This window comes from Rhea americana, unplaced genomic scaffold (assembly GCF_003343005.1).
Source record: "Rhea americana isolate MKP2758 unplaced genomic scaffold, rheAme1 scaffold_267, whole genome shotgun sequence".
In the NCBI taxonomy this organism is placed as follows: Eukaryota; Metazoa; Chordata; class Aves; order Rheiformes; family Rheidae; genus Rhea; species Rhea americana.
Window position 1 is genome coordinate 415,632 of NW_028186387.1, and position 16,660 is coordinate 432,291.

The 16,660-nt window shown below is 42.4% G+C and overlaps 1 protein-coding gene across 1 annotated transcript in view; it reads right to left on the reverse strand.

Annotated features, from left to right (window-relative positions):
* The window catches only part of MUSK (muscle associated receptor tyrosine kinase), a 62,632-nt gene that overhangs the window by 24,922 nt on the left and 21,050 nt on the right, over positions 1 to 16,660 (reverse strand). The window contains exons 6-8 of the mRNA XM_085307868.1: positions 11,367 to 11,491; positions 6,348 to 6,511; positions 1,900 to 2,166 (exon numbers count right to left, since the gene is read on the reverse strand). Of these exons, the coding sequence (XP_085163994.1) occupies positions 1,900 to 2,166; positions 6,348 to 6,511; positions 11,367 to 11,491 (556 nt within the window). The remainder of the gene's footprint in view (positions 1 to 1,899; positions 2,167 to 6,347; positions 6,512 to 11,366; positions 11,492 to 16,660) is intronic.

Below are 16,660 nucleotides of genomic sequence, written 5' to 3' on the forward strand. Positions count from 1 at the left end.
GCAGACAGGATGTTGATTTATATTACCCTGACTTCAGTCCACAACTTTATGTGCCCCACAAGTATATATCCTCTGTTGACTCACCAGGAGTTTTGCTCCTGCAGGGCCATACATGAGCGGGGGGAAATGAAGTGAGTCAATTATCCAGACTTTACTGAATTGTTTCACAGAACATTGTGCAAAATCCTTAGCTGACAAATGTGCTGTTCGTGTGTGGCTTAGATATAAATACCGTTACACATCGTGAAAATACGCAGAGAGATCATATACTAAAGGGCATAATGACAAAGAGCAGAACATCAAGGCAGCAGGAAGGTGTCTGCCAAAAACCAACAAGACTCAGTGCTGGTTTGCAGAATAATCTGTGCATATTTACACATACATTTCTTAGGATTATTCCATTACTATGCAGKCTGGGGAATATAGCACAGTACAGGCGCCAAATGGAGAACACAATGCCCTGTCATGCTTCTCCCTGGGTTCTTCCTGTGTGCCTTTATCTTAGGGGTAGTAGAGGAGGAGCAATCAGGGAGGCCAGGATTACGAGATGATGTCCTGTTGATTGTCCTAAAAAGTTCCTCCGTAACTGGAAAAATAATTGCCAGTAGACAGCAATTGGCTCAAGTCCAGCTGGCAGAGCACTGTCTCTGCTCTTGCTATGTCTGCACACAAGACTTTCATTTTAGTTGAGACATCAGAATTGGGACTTCTGTCCTGATAAACACTACTTTGAATAAYCTGTTCTAAGACATAGTTGAAGGAAGACAAGAACTAGGTACTGCACTTAGGCAGGAATGTCAGCCCCYCAAACACAAAATGAGGAATGACCAGACAATAACCCTTCTAAGGTTAAAAATTAACATGCATCAGATATGTTAGATTGTTGTGTTAGAAAAAAAAGAAAGCCTCTCCCTGGGATGTCTRTACAGGACTGTCCTCTGCAAGACAGGCCAAGCAATCGTCATTCCTTCCTAGTTAGTACTAATGGATCCTCAGCTGGAGTCAGGGCACAATTTGGCTATAGCACTTAAGAAAAGATGCACCACAGGGGCTCCAGACACTTAAAAAGCGAGACCTAGAAGGAGAGCTTGGAAAAAGCCTGGCTTTATTCTAGCTTGAGAAAATGAGGAAAACTTGATAAAAGAGAAAGGAAGGAAACTCTCCTCCATGCCCGTGATGGGASGACAAGAAGCCAAGAAGGAAGGGTTGCTCTGCAAGTTGCATAGGGAGGGAGCAGTGGACTTGGACTCATTACACAGACACCTGACAGCAACAGATTAGCTGTAGCAGAAGATGCTTTGGACTCTTCAGAGTCCCTTCTAGCCCTGTTTTAATGGACATTTCTCTGAGTATGGGACAGCACATATGCCATATAGGTGGTTTGGCTTAGCAAGTACAATTACCCTGGCAGTGTCTCTAGTTCAGTCTTTTTGTTGTTTTGTTGTGGTCATGGTAGGAAATATTTAACAATTAGTATATTGCTTTGACTAGATGTTGTTACGTGTAGTCTGTCTGTATTTATCCAAAATTACCAACGATTTGTTTATAGTAATAATGATTACATACTGATARTCTTTGTTAATTATTTAATTCAACTGTGTTATTCAATGGGATACTTCTTTTCAACACTTGTTGTTGAAAGCCCTATACTACACAGACCTCTGGGCCTGAAAGTCACCTTAAATTCTACTGATGATCTCAGACAGAGCAAGGTTAGGCCTTCTTTGTGCATATGATGAAGAAAGCAAAGACTGATGCAAAGGAAAAACCCTGCAAACATAAAGGGGCCATTTTCGCTCAGTACTCCTGTGTATCTGGACAAACTCTCCCTCACCACTTCCCTGCTGCCTCCACATCCCCGTGAAATAAAAATGAAAGATAAGCATTTTTTCTCTTTACCTGCACACTGGTTTTGGAGTCGGCCCRGCTCCCAAGGGATTGCACTCCTGGAAGATGTAGTTACACAGCAGAGACTCAGCAGCCGGTTGACAGAATGAACTCACCATTTTCAGTTCAGTCCAGGCAGTRTGAACAAGCAGCTCTTGGGTCTCCTCTGGGTCAGCATAGGAGGAGTTGAAGAAAACAAGAGCATTCTTTGCCAAGATAGCACTACACACCTCACCTCTGTACGTGCTGCAGTAGCCTGCATCACCCTTGTACAGTTTGCTGTTGAGGGCAAGAACACACATATACAGTAAGCATACACTACAACCATAAATTCCTGCAGGAGTTAACAGCTAAATGCCTAGGCATTATTTCTGAATAAAATGGCATCCATAAGGCTGAAGTGGGTGCATGATTATAACCACTAAAACGAGGTAATACCATCCAAAAATGGAACACTGCAAAGAAACGAAGTGTCAGCACAGGGCCTTCCAGGAGACCTCTGGATGTTGAGAAACTAGGCTCAGCTTCTAGTATTAGAAGTGGACAAGACGGCTGAGGGACAATAGATAACCCTGACCTAGCAATTCCGCTCAGCCAGTCTCCAGACTCTGATGGGAAATCATTTGGGGTTTTTTTATTCCTCTGTAGAAGAGATCAGAAGTGCTGCTGTTCAACAGTGGGAATTCATTTAGCATCCTGACAAGGAGTAGTTTAATTTTAGATAGGTTTGGTGAGCAGGTGCCAGGTGAGTTCCACTCAACACACTCCAAGAAATCCTTTTCAAAATAAAATTAGCAAAAATCCTGCCCATCTCTTTCCAGTTCCTGCACCCCTCATGGCTCTATATCTTTTCCACACATCTTTCTCATCTGCTCAAAGTAAATGTTTCCCCCCGCCTGTGGCTGSCAGAAGAGGGAGGACCTTCCAGCCACGGATGCAGGAAGACAGAAGACACAAGGCAGAGGAATTTTCCATGCTGTGCTTACCCCTGCAAGATCTTTCTCTCTACTGCATCTCCCAGTTTGCAAACTCCTGTCCTTAAGCACGGGGCCAGAAGCTATGCTGGAGCAATAAAAAGGACAACAAGGTCTGCTCCTTCTAGGCCATTTATTTATTTTTCTCATGTCTTTGCATGTAGCAAGGGATGGCTGTCATTCCTCCTACTTCCCCAAAACCATCAAAAGAGTGCAGAAGGGCAAGTGCACRCACAGGTCAGCTGCGCTCACAGCAGCTTGCTCCGCTGCCTGACAGCGAGCTGAGCAGCAGCAAGGTCTGTGGGCAGAGGATGTGCCCTCAGTTCTAGCAGCTGCGGGAAATAGGGGCAGGGGCAAGGAAGAGAGCACCTGGGAAAGCTGCCTCTCCTATATGCAGGGAATGACGGAAACAGAGAGGGAGGAGAGCTGGGTGCAGCTGTCCCCATTGCTCATTCAGTCAGTTTAACAGGGGTCACGGAGTTCAATTCACAACACGCCAACCATTTGGAATAGCCAACAGAGCTATTTGTATCTTTGCCTTTTATTTCTTTCTTCTAACCAAATAATCACTCATTGTCAATGTCCTGCGGGTTCTTGTTATTTTTCTTAAGAAAATTGGAGCTACATTGAAAAGGGGATTATACAGGATGCCCGAACAAGCTTTTATCCAGCCCAAATTCCTGCTTTTACGACGCTGCTCTCAGCAAACAGATTACACTTTCTGGCCCCAGCTTAGCTGCACTGTTTTGGGATCAATATCCAGGTGTTTTTTTTTTTCYTGTGGCTTTTTTCAGGTTGGTTAAAAAAACATGAAGGAAGTGATTCCTCMAGGTAGTAACACAACAGCAGTGCTGCCGTGACACTCCCCAGAGAGCCTGGGCTCTGCAGACACCCTTCACGCGACACCAGCACCTCCCCTGCGTCCTGCATTGATCCAACAGCCCGTGACTGTTCACCTGCCGTAGGGCAGGTTTTCCAATTAACACTGCACCGTGCTAGAGCAGACCGGAGTGTAGCAGAGGTCATGTTGTTCACATCTTTCTGACGATACCAGGTTTTGGAGCGTATAAAAGGTGTGTCCTTCATTTGCTCCAAAAGACAAGAGAAGACACAGACATCCATGGGACTGCTGTGCTGCTGAGTTTAATGGGCCACAGAAGCAGCTGGACAAGAGCCACCAGTGTTAATATCATGCTTCCCTGTTTTTTTTTTTTTTTTTTTTTTTTTTTTTTTTTTTTTAATCTACTGGGAACACACAGATCAGGCCACGATGGAGAAGAACTGATAACGTTTTTATTGCAGCACCTTATCACTGAAAGAGAATTTTAGACAGCAAATGCTGACAGCAACTGCTGGAGAATCAGGCTGAGCATTTGATAACTGTTTMCAAGCCTTTTACAGTTGTATGGGTGCAAGTGTAAAGCGTAAGAATATGTCTGCCATCATCACTTCACAGTCAAAAATCACTTTAAAAATTCCTGAATTTAATCTGACAGACCCCTGTGAAGGAGGTGAGGACCTTAAAGGGGAGCCTGAGTTGGCAAAGTAGCAAAGCCATTTCCTCAGATTTTCTCGGGCTGTTCTTTGCTCTGAGGACTGATAGCTCATATCCTTCTACGCAGGGTAGCCCTCTCATTTTGCTTCCAGACTGATCTGCCAGTGGGACATGCAGAAATATGCCAAGACTCTTAAAAAAAGAGCCAATCAAATTCTTCAGTACTCCAGAAAATACTGGGCAAAAATCTATGATTAAAAAATCTAAAATTTATGATATAAATGTGGCTTTCCTTGTAACAAATATCTGAACCTCACTTGCCCTAGACTTGTGATCATTGTACCAAAATACATTTGTTGACTGCCTACAGAGAGGAACTTGTTTTGCAGCTAACCTTTTGCCTGAAAATTTATAAGGTCACAGAAGTTTCAGCTGTGTAACTTTGAACAGAATTTACACCAGAGTATTCTTCCCACGACTGTATTTTAAACACTTTTACTGATGTCTGATGCACTGTTTGAGATAGAGAGGCATGTTTATCTGACTGGGCCTGGTTTCTATTCCTATCTGTATAGAGGAGCTCAGCATTTCCTGCAGGTGMACCTCACCTGCATTCTTGGGGTCCAGAAACATTCTCCCTTCATTTAAGCAAAGTTAATTAAATATGCTTAGTTTTTCTCTCCTTCTGCATCTTCCCTGGCCCACATAAGTTTCCCAAACATCCACATAAAAATAATTCTTACCTCCATTCTGCTGAGTAGGCACCAGATCCAGCAGTTTTAATGAGCAAGGARAAAGAAAAAATGGAAAAGACATCAGTGACATTTCACTACCCCCTCTGAGAAGGGTATATTAAAGGTCTTGTGCTAGGCAATCTGTCCAAAACCTGGAAGCTGTCTGAAAATGACTTTGTATCTTCTACAGTGGAAGAAGAGTTGGACTACGCTGGATACTCATAGGGAGAGGAAATAAATTATTGCCTACAACCTTGTTCTGGTGGGCTGGTGTGCCCTAAGCCCATTCCTTTACCCTTATCCTTTGCATTCAATGTGATTGGCAAAACGTCTTCAGTTTAAGCCCCTGTGTGCCCATTTCTATAATGGGCAGGGAGAAAGCTCTAGCTGGTGGAGCAGCCTTGCCTTCCAGTCCACCATGTCTCATGAAGCACAGCTGCACTGTTGCGGGTAGGAGTGACTGGACCAAGGCCCAGCCCAGGTTACTTCTGCCCTGGCCCCCAAGAACTATCATCCCTGCAGAACACAGGATGCTGGTGAGTCCCAGGTGAATGACAGGGCTGAACCAGCATCATGTTTCTGGCTCCCCAGGGATTCCTCCCTCCACTACCCAAAACTGGGTAGTGCCCCCAAGGCCAGGGTCTTGCCCAAATGGGAAGGACAAACTGCCACCTTTCTGCCTGTGTGGCAAGCACAGTCAGCCAGCTCAGGCTCTCAGTATTTCTCCTCTTTGGAGCTCCCTTTCCTTGTCTGGGAGATGTTCCCACACAAGCATAGTTTGGGGTGCAGAGAGGTTACTCAAGGCACAGCAGCTGTGCAGGCCACCCTGTATCACATGATGAGCAGGAGAGCCTCTTCTGACAGAAACTTGCTTGTATTTTGGATGAAACCCATTGGGAAGCGTAAGACCTCATGAAAGCTATTTTCACCTTGCTGTTAGGCGATACTAATGCTGGGCACTAGCCACTACTTCCTCCGCATGGATGAGTTTACCAAGGGCTTCTGGGACACAAAGTACAAGACAGCATCAAGCATTCAGGAAATGACAGCTGTGCCCGTCTCTGAAGTGTAAGCATATATGAGGAACTAGCCTGGCGGAGGAGGCACTGGTACTCAAATTTAGCCTTCTACAAACTACAAGCTCTCCACGGCTTTTCATGTGCCTCCACAGCACTTCACACCCCTTTCCTCTCTCCCAGGAAGAAAGCTGGGACTGCAATTGCATGGGTAAAAAGTAAAAGCCCCTTCYTTTCCAGCATACCTGAAATACTGATGGTCGCTGCAGCTTTTGCGGCACCAAAAGTTTTACTGTGTTTGTTAGTGGCTAGGCAAGTGAACAGGCCAGGTCGGGTGACGTATACCTGCAGTCTGGAGTCAACCACTCTGTCTTTGACACTTTCCACTATAGATCCTGCAGAAACCTGAGAGAGTGAAAAGCCTTGTGCAATGGTGTTTCCAAATTAAAAAAAACACCACCAACAACAGCAACAATAAAAAACAAGACACCCACCTCCAAGCATTGAAATTGGCATTATTTTGGTACTTTCATAGCAGATGACTTCATGAACAAAAGCAAATGTTAAAGATTTCTCCTATTCCACACGTAATACTTTCACAATTAATTTTCATTTCCAGAGGATAGTATTCCTCAATTAGTATCATCAATATCAATTTTACTGATGTAATTGAGCTGGACAATTGCTCCAGGACCTCTACTTATTAAATCATTTGTCTATTTATGTCTTAGGAAGTAAAAGCAGCATATGGCTTTGTGGCCCAACCGTGGCTGTAAAGAGAAAGCTTCGAAGAAAGCTTGGAACTCATTAATTTTGAATTAAACAACCACTGCTGCTTTTTTAGGATCATAAGGAGTGAAACAGATGTTCTGGCTCCCATACTTGGAAATATCTGATAGACTTTCTTATCTCACAGCTGAAAATTTGGAAGGGGCTCYGAATGTGGTAATTCTGGCCTGTCTGTTTCTCAGAAAAGAAATTCCCATGCAAATGAAATTGGAGCTCGTTGGGTTTTGCCAGTGTGGCTTAATTTTATCCTTAAGTTTCTCCTGATCATTTGGCATTTGTATGGCATAGGAGGACACAGTAAACCAAGATTCTACCTTGCAAAGGCAATAGCACTGAGTAGCATTTCCTTTTCTACCCTTCACATCAGTAGAAAGCATCAAGAAAGCATCAAGTATAACTTAGGTGAGATGTGGTCATTTTTGAATCCCGCTGGTGCTACTTGGCCCTAAGGATAGTGCGAGTTGTCTCCCAACAAAGCTCTCTGCCTAAACACCTAGCTTTGAGTTTAGCCAGATTAATTTGACCTCCTTGATATCTAGTAGAAATATGATTTCAATGCCTCTGATCCCAAAAGTATTAACAGTGATAACTGCAAAAGTAAGAAAGAGACAACAATGTTATATCACTTCTTTACTAAGCAGATTGGTTTCTCTTCAAAAAAAAATACAGATACTAATATATTTGTTCTACCTCAGTCAGGGTCAGCTTAGAGTTGTGGTGAAAGGACATGTGTGTATCACCAGCTAGACTAACACATTTATAAATTATGTTTCAGGGCTGGGCAGTATGCTGGTTGTCGTGCAAACGCAGAGACAGAGATATTTTTAGTTTTACTGCCACAAAGTCAGTTCAGAGAGATGGGAACTCACGGGACATTTTTTCATGGGTTTATCCTTGTTAAATTATTGATCAGATTTATTTTTACAACTTTTTCTACATAGAAATTTAGTCAGCATTAAAATATTGCTGAGTCATTCCTGGTGGAAAGGAGAAATTTCTTTATGGGTGACCCCTTGTCTCCTGACAGTCATCCAGGAGCAAAGGCTGCTAACACTGAGCTGACTATGCTGTTTTTAGTCATCTCCTCTTCCCTACTGCCAGTTTGGGCTTCAACCATATACTATTCCACAAACTTCCCCCCAGGTGGGAAGCTGTTTGATTTTCACTGACTGCTGTCACATGTGATCTGAAGTGTTTCTCCTCCCCTTCATCCTATATTCTTCTTTCTACTAATTCAGTTAGAACCTCAGAAATAGCATTTTAAAGCTGAGGTTCCAGTCTGAGGCCCTCTGAGGGGTTTCACACAGCTGGATGGCCCTCAGATAGGAAATATGAACATGGTGAGCCAAGATTGCTCTCTTAGCTTGGACCACACAATGAAAAACGCTTTGCTTGCCACGTCAGCTGATAGAGCTCACCGGGACAAGGAAATATACTACAGCTGACAATAACGCAAGGGCTAGTTTCAGCCCAAGGTCTCCCCGGGTGAAAACAATCCCTGGCTGACTGGGCTCACATAGCTGCAAACAGTATGAGCAGTATGTGTTACCATGTACAGTATGGAAAATCATCATGAATCACATAAGAAAGCCTCATGAAAATAGCAGGTAGTTGAATTGCAGATCTTCCAAGTTGTTTTTTTCTGCTGGGAACCTGAGATCTTTTCATTATATTAATTGATCCCTTTTGCTTTTCAAATTCGTTCCCTGAGATTTTGCTTCTAGCAGGTCTGTTTTAAACCTTGAAATTCCATTCCAGCATCTACCAAAGGAGAGACTTCATCATATCTTCATACCTAGCTTTCTTACCCTTTATGATGCAGAAAACTACAGTTAAGGTCCATGGTGCCCTGCATTGCACACCAGGAGGAAAAGGCATTGTATTTTTGTTTGGGTAGACGTCTGCTTGGGTAGACAAGACGGCTGCTACTTAGAGGGATTTGCATTTTTTTGTTCAAAGGCGGTTTAATAATCACAGCAGCTTCTGACTCTTTAAAGCTCAGGTCAGCTTTCAGAGACTGTAACACCATAGGGACATTGCAGGGAGCACATCCTCAAGTGACTCCCTGTTGCTTGCTTGTGACTCCATATTCATACGCATATGCTCTATTCCACCAGCTTCCCGCTTCAACTTTCCCAAAGACAGACTTTCATTAAACAAAGGTCTCCTTGCTGTATTTAAAATGATGTGGTCTGGAACACAGCTCTCTTGGGACTGACTTTTGTCTTGAAGACAGAAATGCCGCAGCATATCTGACCAGCTAAGCAATGGTCCTGAGTGAGGGCCAAATTGACTGGCAAAATACAGCTTTCTGCAGGGTGTCTGTGCTAGTCAGGGCAACGCAGAGCAACAACCTTCCTAATACACCAGGTGAAAGTAAGTTGTAAAAAGGAAAGAAGGTGGAGAACAGGCTCTAACTATCCTGAATTGTTGGTCCCTAATACTTTGAGCCCCCTCAGAGGCAAGCTGGAAATCCTACTTTTCAGCATGCTTCTGAAAAGAGAGCCGCAAACTCTGTGGTTTTATTGTTTTCTCAGCTGTTCTGCAGCACACAGACAGAAGCATGATCTTTAGCCTAGGAACTAGTAGAGGTGGCTAAAAAAGATCTCAAGGACATTCATCGTCCAAAGGAATATGGCAGGGGCTGAGGCAGAAATCTAGATGATAAACACACAAGAAAACCTGCCTGTGAGTCTGTGCAAACAGATGTTCCCCCAAAATATCCTTCCCCAGTAGTAATGCTCTTATAGGGGCACTTCACTACACTACATTCTAAATTCACTACAAAGAATTGTTACAGCTGGCCTTGTGGTACTCTCTTCTTTTCATGCCACCAAGTAACAGCCTTTGCTGTTACTTTACTAGTGTAAGCACCTTTTGAGGAGATTCAGTTGTCTGATATTGGTGATTCACCTCAGGCTCATGTAAAAGACTGTCTTGCATGCTGCTTGGGGGCAGGTATGCCATGCAACCTGAATAAACTGTAGTGGCAAATACCCAAAACCACCTACAATAAGATTTCGTTTCCAGAGGGAAACCATCTTGCAAAGCTTGAGTGAACACCTACAGTTCTCTCAAAATAATTATTACTGAAAACTGCTGAAGGGCTCTGCAGAGACTGATTGGCTTGCCTGTTACTGTTTTCCCTAGTGACCTCAGGGGAAAATAGAAAATGACTTCTAATAACACTGAAGGTTATTATAAGGTTTAGCGGAGGTAAGGAAGGTGAGACAGCCTGCAAAGCAGTCCAGTCTCCTTAGTATATATTTTAGTACACAGAAAGAGGGGATATAGACCAAAAGGGGAGCAGCATTTTGAAGTAAGGAACTTTAGCAGGAGGATTTACTGATCCTACTGGACAAGGAAGTCCACACAAGCTGCCATTGTCAAACTCTGGCTGAAACACCTGTATTTTACCGGGGATCCGTAAGAAAGTGCAGAGGCAAATTGCCAGTCTGCACTCAGTGGCAGATCAGGTTGATTCCAGAGCACTGCACCACAYGGCGCACATCTTTGAAAGTCTGCTGAAAAACCATGGAGAATATAAAACATGGCCACAATAACYATGTGAAGATCAGAGGAAATCTGTTACAGAGAAACTCTTGAAAACAGTTCATTTGATTTGGGTTCCCAGGAGTGTGTTTGAGAGCTGACTTGACTGTGGTTTACAGTTTCACTTCTAGGGAGACAATACTGCCATTAAGTGACTCTTCTGTCTAGGTAGCAAGCTAGCAAGGCACCAAAATAACCTACACAGGGACCTTAAATGTTTTAAATGGTCAGGATAATTAAGCTGTGGAACAATTTCCTGTGAGAACTGTTGAATTCTTCATGTCCTAGTGTCTGCAGTGGACGAGCACCTGCCTCTCTTGAGGACATGCTTTTAGCCAGGAATAAATTGGTGACATTCTTTAGTGTGCTACCCAGGTCAGTTACTTCAAGTCTGCAAATCTGCAAATTTATCTGCAAATACTTTATGCATATAGGGTATTCCTAAACTGGCATTTTGCCTCAAGATCATTTGTCCTATCTAACTGCCTCAGTTTGCATTAAATGTGTTTTCTTTGTCAAATTAATATTTTTTTCATGTTATTGTTATCATTATATTTCATAGAAGTATCATTAAAAGAAAGGCCAGAAAAGGTGGCTGCAGAAATACTTAAATCCAAGACGAAGTCCTAGATATCCTGGCTCAAAGGAAGTTTGTAAACCTCTGAAGTATCCTTCATCTTGCATTTCCCAGATATTGACAAATAAAGCTGAGCAAGACCCCAGAGAAAGCGGAAAGATTTTTACAGAGGAGAAAAATGCAATACAGCAGCTAGGCACTCTGATTGCAGAGCAAGGCATGAAATAAGACAGGAATAGAACCCACAGGGCCTGGCTCCCAGCCCTGCATTTTAATCATTAGCCTGCGTTTCTGACTGCAAGCAGACCTCAAGTGCCAAAGGTATAAAAAAGAGACACTTACAGCTTTTCCATTTTCAAGCCAGGTGACAGTGGGGACTGGTATGCCTGTTGCCGCGCACCGCAATGTCACCACAGACCCAAAGGTGATATTATGGGATTCGGGAGCCTTGAGGATTCTGGCAAATACTGTGGGAGAAGACAAAGATACTAGTTGAACAGATATTTAAAGCTGAGACTCAGACACTGTTCTGACATGGGGAAGTTTCCTCTTCAACAGATCTTGAAATAGGCCATGGCCCAAGCCCTACCAAAAATAACAAGCTTCTTGGTGAATGAGATGACAGTCTTGGGAGAGRGACTACAAGAAGAAAGAAAATGAGCAGCATGGTATATTCTGCATATGACAGGTCAAAATTTTACCTCTGGAAATATACATACAGCCTGAGTTTGATACTTCAGAGGAGGTAATGTGCAGAAAAGAAGGGTGAACTCATCTAGAATAGACAGATGAGACAACTTGTAGCAGATACAAGGCAAATTATGATACTTGTTTAAACCACCATGTAGAGACCACCAGCACAGTCACATATGGTTAAGGTTAAGGGTCACATAAGCTCCTCAGTATGATCCCATTGATTAGCACTTACCACAGAGAACTGTTTAAACCATGGCATTCTATATGCTGTTAAAGCCTTGTTCTGAGGGAAGGGTGTCTAACACCAGACTGTGAGGGAATGGCCTGCAAGCATTTCTAGAAATTGAGATTCTAGAGGAAAAAGCAGGTTTTTAAAATGCCTTTTCATCTCCAGTGTTCTTGTCTCTTTGCGGCAATATGGTTACTCAAGAGTTTGTAGATAAGGTCCCACTTCCCCTAGAAGATACTCTCTTTTGGTGAAAAGACAACACTGAATTGCTTTTGCTGAAAATGCATTTCAAAGTAGAAACATGACTCTGATGGCCTCCACCAGCTGTATTTCAGATGCAGTACTTGGACCACATAGAGGAAAGCAGAGAAGAGAGACAGTTCCCACATGGAACATTTGAGTTTTGAACCAAAATTTTTACTGGAGATGCCTGAACGTTTGTACAGAAGCAGACTGAATAGCTCTGTGCCATTTCTTACTCCACTTTCTCATGCTTAGCGAGTAATTCTGTCTTTCTACCTTCTGGACTGCACAGCAATGACTAAAAATCTCCTTCAGAAATTTTAGTAGCAAACSAGGGAGATTCTCTTGCAGGTCTCAGGCAGGCTTTATATTTTATTCACCACTTTCACTATCCATATGGTTCCGCTTACCAATTATGTGACTATGTCATAGTMTTTCGTGTCTGTGTTCACTCCAATGAGCTTCTTGACATTTACCACTGACTGCCCCAATTTCCAGATGGAGAACTGAAAAGCAGTATATTAAGAGACCAGCCAATAGTCTCTTGAGAAACTAAGTATATGTCCCTGGTGTCTGGGATGTCTTCTATCAAAATTAGAGAGACTTTCTTCTGCAAAATTTCAGCTGGAATAAAAATACATACACTTTCCTTCTATCCAGTCCTGGCTTGGGGAAAGACTGAGCTTTGTATTAACAGAGAATCTAAAAATAGTTTTCATTTCACTTGTGGATAAATAACATTAGGAATACATTTCAGCACAAAAAACTTTTCATCCTAGGAGCAGAGCCATTCAAGAGAATCCTGGGCAGGGTTTTTGTAAAGATTAGATTTAAGATCAGTGAAGTGAAAATGGTAGGGGGATATATATTATATTCTGTTTCTTAATTCCTCTATGCAGTCCAAGTAGTCCCTCACCATCAATGCTCAGTGCTGCTTATTTGAAGTAGAAACTAAGCAGTATTAGGGTTGTCATACCCCACAGTGGCGGCAGGTACGAAGCTCCATTGCTAATAAGGAAAGCTGCAGTCACTGGCCAAGGCTTTTTTTCTGAAGAATAATAAGCAAAATGAAACCTTTGCCTGAGATTTCACTTCAGGCCATTAACACCAGATGGTTATGAATTCCACCCCAAGCACCATGGGCCAAGCTCATAATTACTTTTATGCTTCATTCGGAGAAATACTAAACTTTTGGGTCTGTCCTCTGGCAGCAGGTATATGCACATGGCTCCCACTGAAGCCAGCACATTAATTTCCAAAGCCAGAATATGGCCCTTAATGCTTTTCTCATGCTGCCGTTATTTTTACAGTGTGCCACTGGGACTGTGCTCGCATGATATTTCTGCTGCTCTGATCCTGTCCAGCTTATTTAATATTGAAGTAATGCATTAATAGCACCCCATTAGCCAGTGCCAGATACAAGCACATTGTTCCATTCTCTGTACTTCTACTTTCCCAAATCTGCCAAAAGTTGTTAGCCAGGAAAAAAAAAAAAAAAAAAAAAAAAAAAAAAAGGTACCCTACAAAAATTATCATAGTTTTACAGATGGGGAACAGAACCAGCATTAGATTAAGTGTCTTGCTGAGGCTCACACACAGTGCCTATGGCGGGCCAAAATCCTTGACCCAGCTCCTCTGGTCTCCTCAGACAGTGGCAGTCACTTCACTTACTTTAATAACCCCAAGTGCTGTTGGCTCCAGTACTCATTTGCTAGCATTCGGAAGGCAAGGTATTGGGCCATTCAAGCCTGAACTCCAAATATGGGGTGAAAAAGAGACTTACTAACAGCTAAGCATTCTTGTTTCGCTTGTGTTAGCTCCATTTCTGCTAAAGCAAATAAGACATCTGTATTGTTAAATACACATTTTTTTCCTCTGAATTGTTTTTCTGTTCCATACTGCTGATTAGCACCTCAGTGAGAGAGGTACTCTCTGTACCTTTCTCTGACCTGAGAAAGGACTCTCTCTTCTGCCTCCAGTGCTGTGTATGCAAAATACTGTAGGCATATTATCTAGCCTACTTCCTAGTTCGGGCTGAGTTTTCAGGGCAAATTAACTAAAAGTCAGCCTACCAAGAAATAAGCTGATCTCAGAAAGTGTGGAATACACAAAAAGCTTGCTACTTTCTGTTTCACAGTCTGCATTTTCAGTACTTTTGAAAATCAAGTTACACATTTAATACTGTAACATTTCAAGTATTTAAATTTATGTGTTTTTTCAAAGTTTTCTCTTAACTTAAATTTTTCTCATTTAAGTACTTAACTCTAGACACTCTGAGTGGAATAATTTTTGTTCTTACATTGTTCACTTCTTAAATCATAAATTCTCTGTGGGAAAGACTGGACTCCCTTGGTCTTGACAGACTTTGAGTGCACCAGTTACTCATCACTGGTGCAAAGTCAGGTGATACCAGCAGGACAAGATTGAGCTTCTTGTGGGCTCTCATACCTGTGAGGAAACTTACCTGTATGTTAGTTAAATGGAGGAATTCAGCCTCCAAAGCTGTTATTTATGCTTCTTTGACATTTTTTCATCATATTACACAAAGAAAGAAAGAAGAAAAGAAAGAAAGAAAGAAGCATAGGGACAAAGAAAAGGCAATTCTGCTGATGCCAACAGAAGCAATCAGTAGGAGATGTGGGTGAAGAGCAGGAAGAGGCAGGAACAGGAAATGCCAATAAATAYTTATAAAATTAACACTATTTGTTGGGCTTTGGGTATACTTCTGTTTTCATTTTGCCTTAGAGTGAAAATTCCTCACAATTTGATGATTTTTAAAATCTCCACTACTTGCCTTCCTATTCCAGATACTTCTGAATGTGGATTTTACCAGGATCTTTGCCTGTTTAGCAACATAGGCTGTCACAAGGTTAACAACATTCACATTGAGACCCCCACAGTTTCAGCATGGGATTTACACAAAGATATGCCAAAAAGGAGGTAGAGAAGGTGGAAGATGAGGGCTTCATTTATTTATTTATTTAAGTGGAAAATAAAACAGACTGCCTCACTCACAGAGGCTGGAAATGAAATCTGGTCAGTTAAAAACCAAACCAGTATGTAAAGTTTCACTCCCAAGCCCCCTAATAAATATCCTTTCTTTTACAGCCCTACTAAATGATGTACTGTACACAGCAGGGCTTGCTAGGAGGTATCTGTACCGAGGCCAGCTGCTCTCGTTTCTGAGAATTAGGTAACATCATCCAGTCCAAACAGTAGAGCTTTAATATAGTCACGAAATTTTTATACTATAAAAAGATGAAAGCAGGGTCCCTCACCCCCCATGTTTGAACAGCTAACTCTTTCCAGGTGACTTTGCTTTTCTCTTGCCTTTGACTGAGCTGTGTTGCATCTGGATTTGGCCCTGATCTTGCAGTCTGAGCAGATGCCACCCTGTGACTGGGAAAGTCCTGATTTTTGTTAACGTGGGGCTTGACTTGCACCTAAGCAGGAACCCATGTGGCAAGAAGCCACACTGCCCCGACTAGAAAAGGGCAAAGTGAAGTCCAGAGCTTCCCTTTGCCCCTCTCTTCCCTGCGCTGCTCCTCTCCTGGGGCCTAGGCAAATCGGGAAGTTGCTCCAGGGCTTTTGCCATGGGAAACAGGAGCCTCATCAGGCTGTACATGGCAACACCATGGGCTCCTGTAGAAAGATTCCTGTTTTCCTACTTCACAAGTCTTTACACTGGCTTTGATGGATCAAGCCCAGACTACCACTGTTTTGGGGGTGGGGGAGTGGCATTTTCTTTCAGTGCAGATTTTCCACCACCATTGGCTTTGGTTGGAATTTGACTTTCAGGAAACACAACTGACATCTGCCAATGTACCTGAATTAATCCAGTTTTAAAACATCAGTGCATATGCATTGTTGCAGAGTTTGTTGCTAGTCCTGGCTTACTGTAAAGCAAACTTAATAATCCAAACATAGATGAGGTCACCGAAGTCTGAACTTGGGTTTGCAGCCACTCAGCAATTACAGATACATGCTCCCTTCTAACAACGGTTTTAGGTTGACTGAATATATAAGCAAAATTTGGCATTTCCATACTGTGAGATTTGATATTTCAACCTTGATTATTACATTTTTATAATGAAAAATGACCTTTTGCATGATTATGACCAGGTGTTTTGCTGAAAACATTTGCCAGCTAGCCTGCAAACCAGTGTGGGTAAAGGCAAGACTTACATGCATTTTTCTCTGCTATAGCTTGTGTCATGCTGGGAACTGATGCAACCACATTACTGGAAGAACTGGTGAGGTACATATTGCCTCGGAAAATTTCCTGATATAAATACCCTGGCAAAGCCTTTGCATTGTGTACTATTCATGTTTAAGCATTTAGGAACTAAATTGTAATTTTTTTTTTTAATCTTGTTTGCTGTTGTTCTGGTGGTTCTTTCAAACCTGAAGTATGACAGATTGAAATGATTCCTTCTTAACAGAGGACTTCTTCAAAGCTGAATTTTGC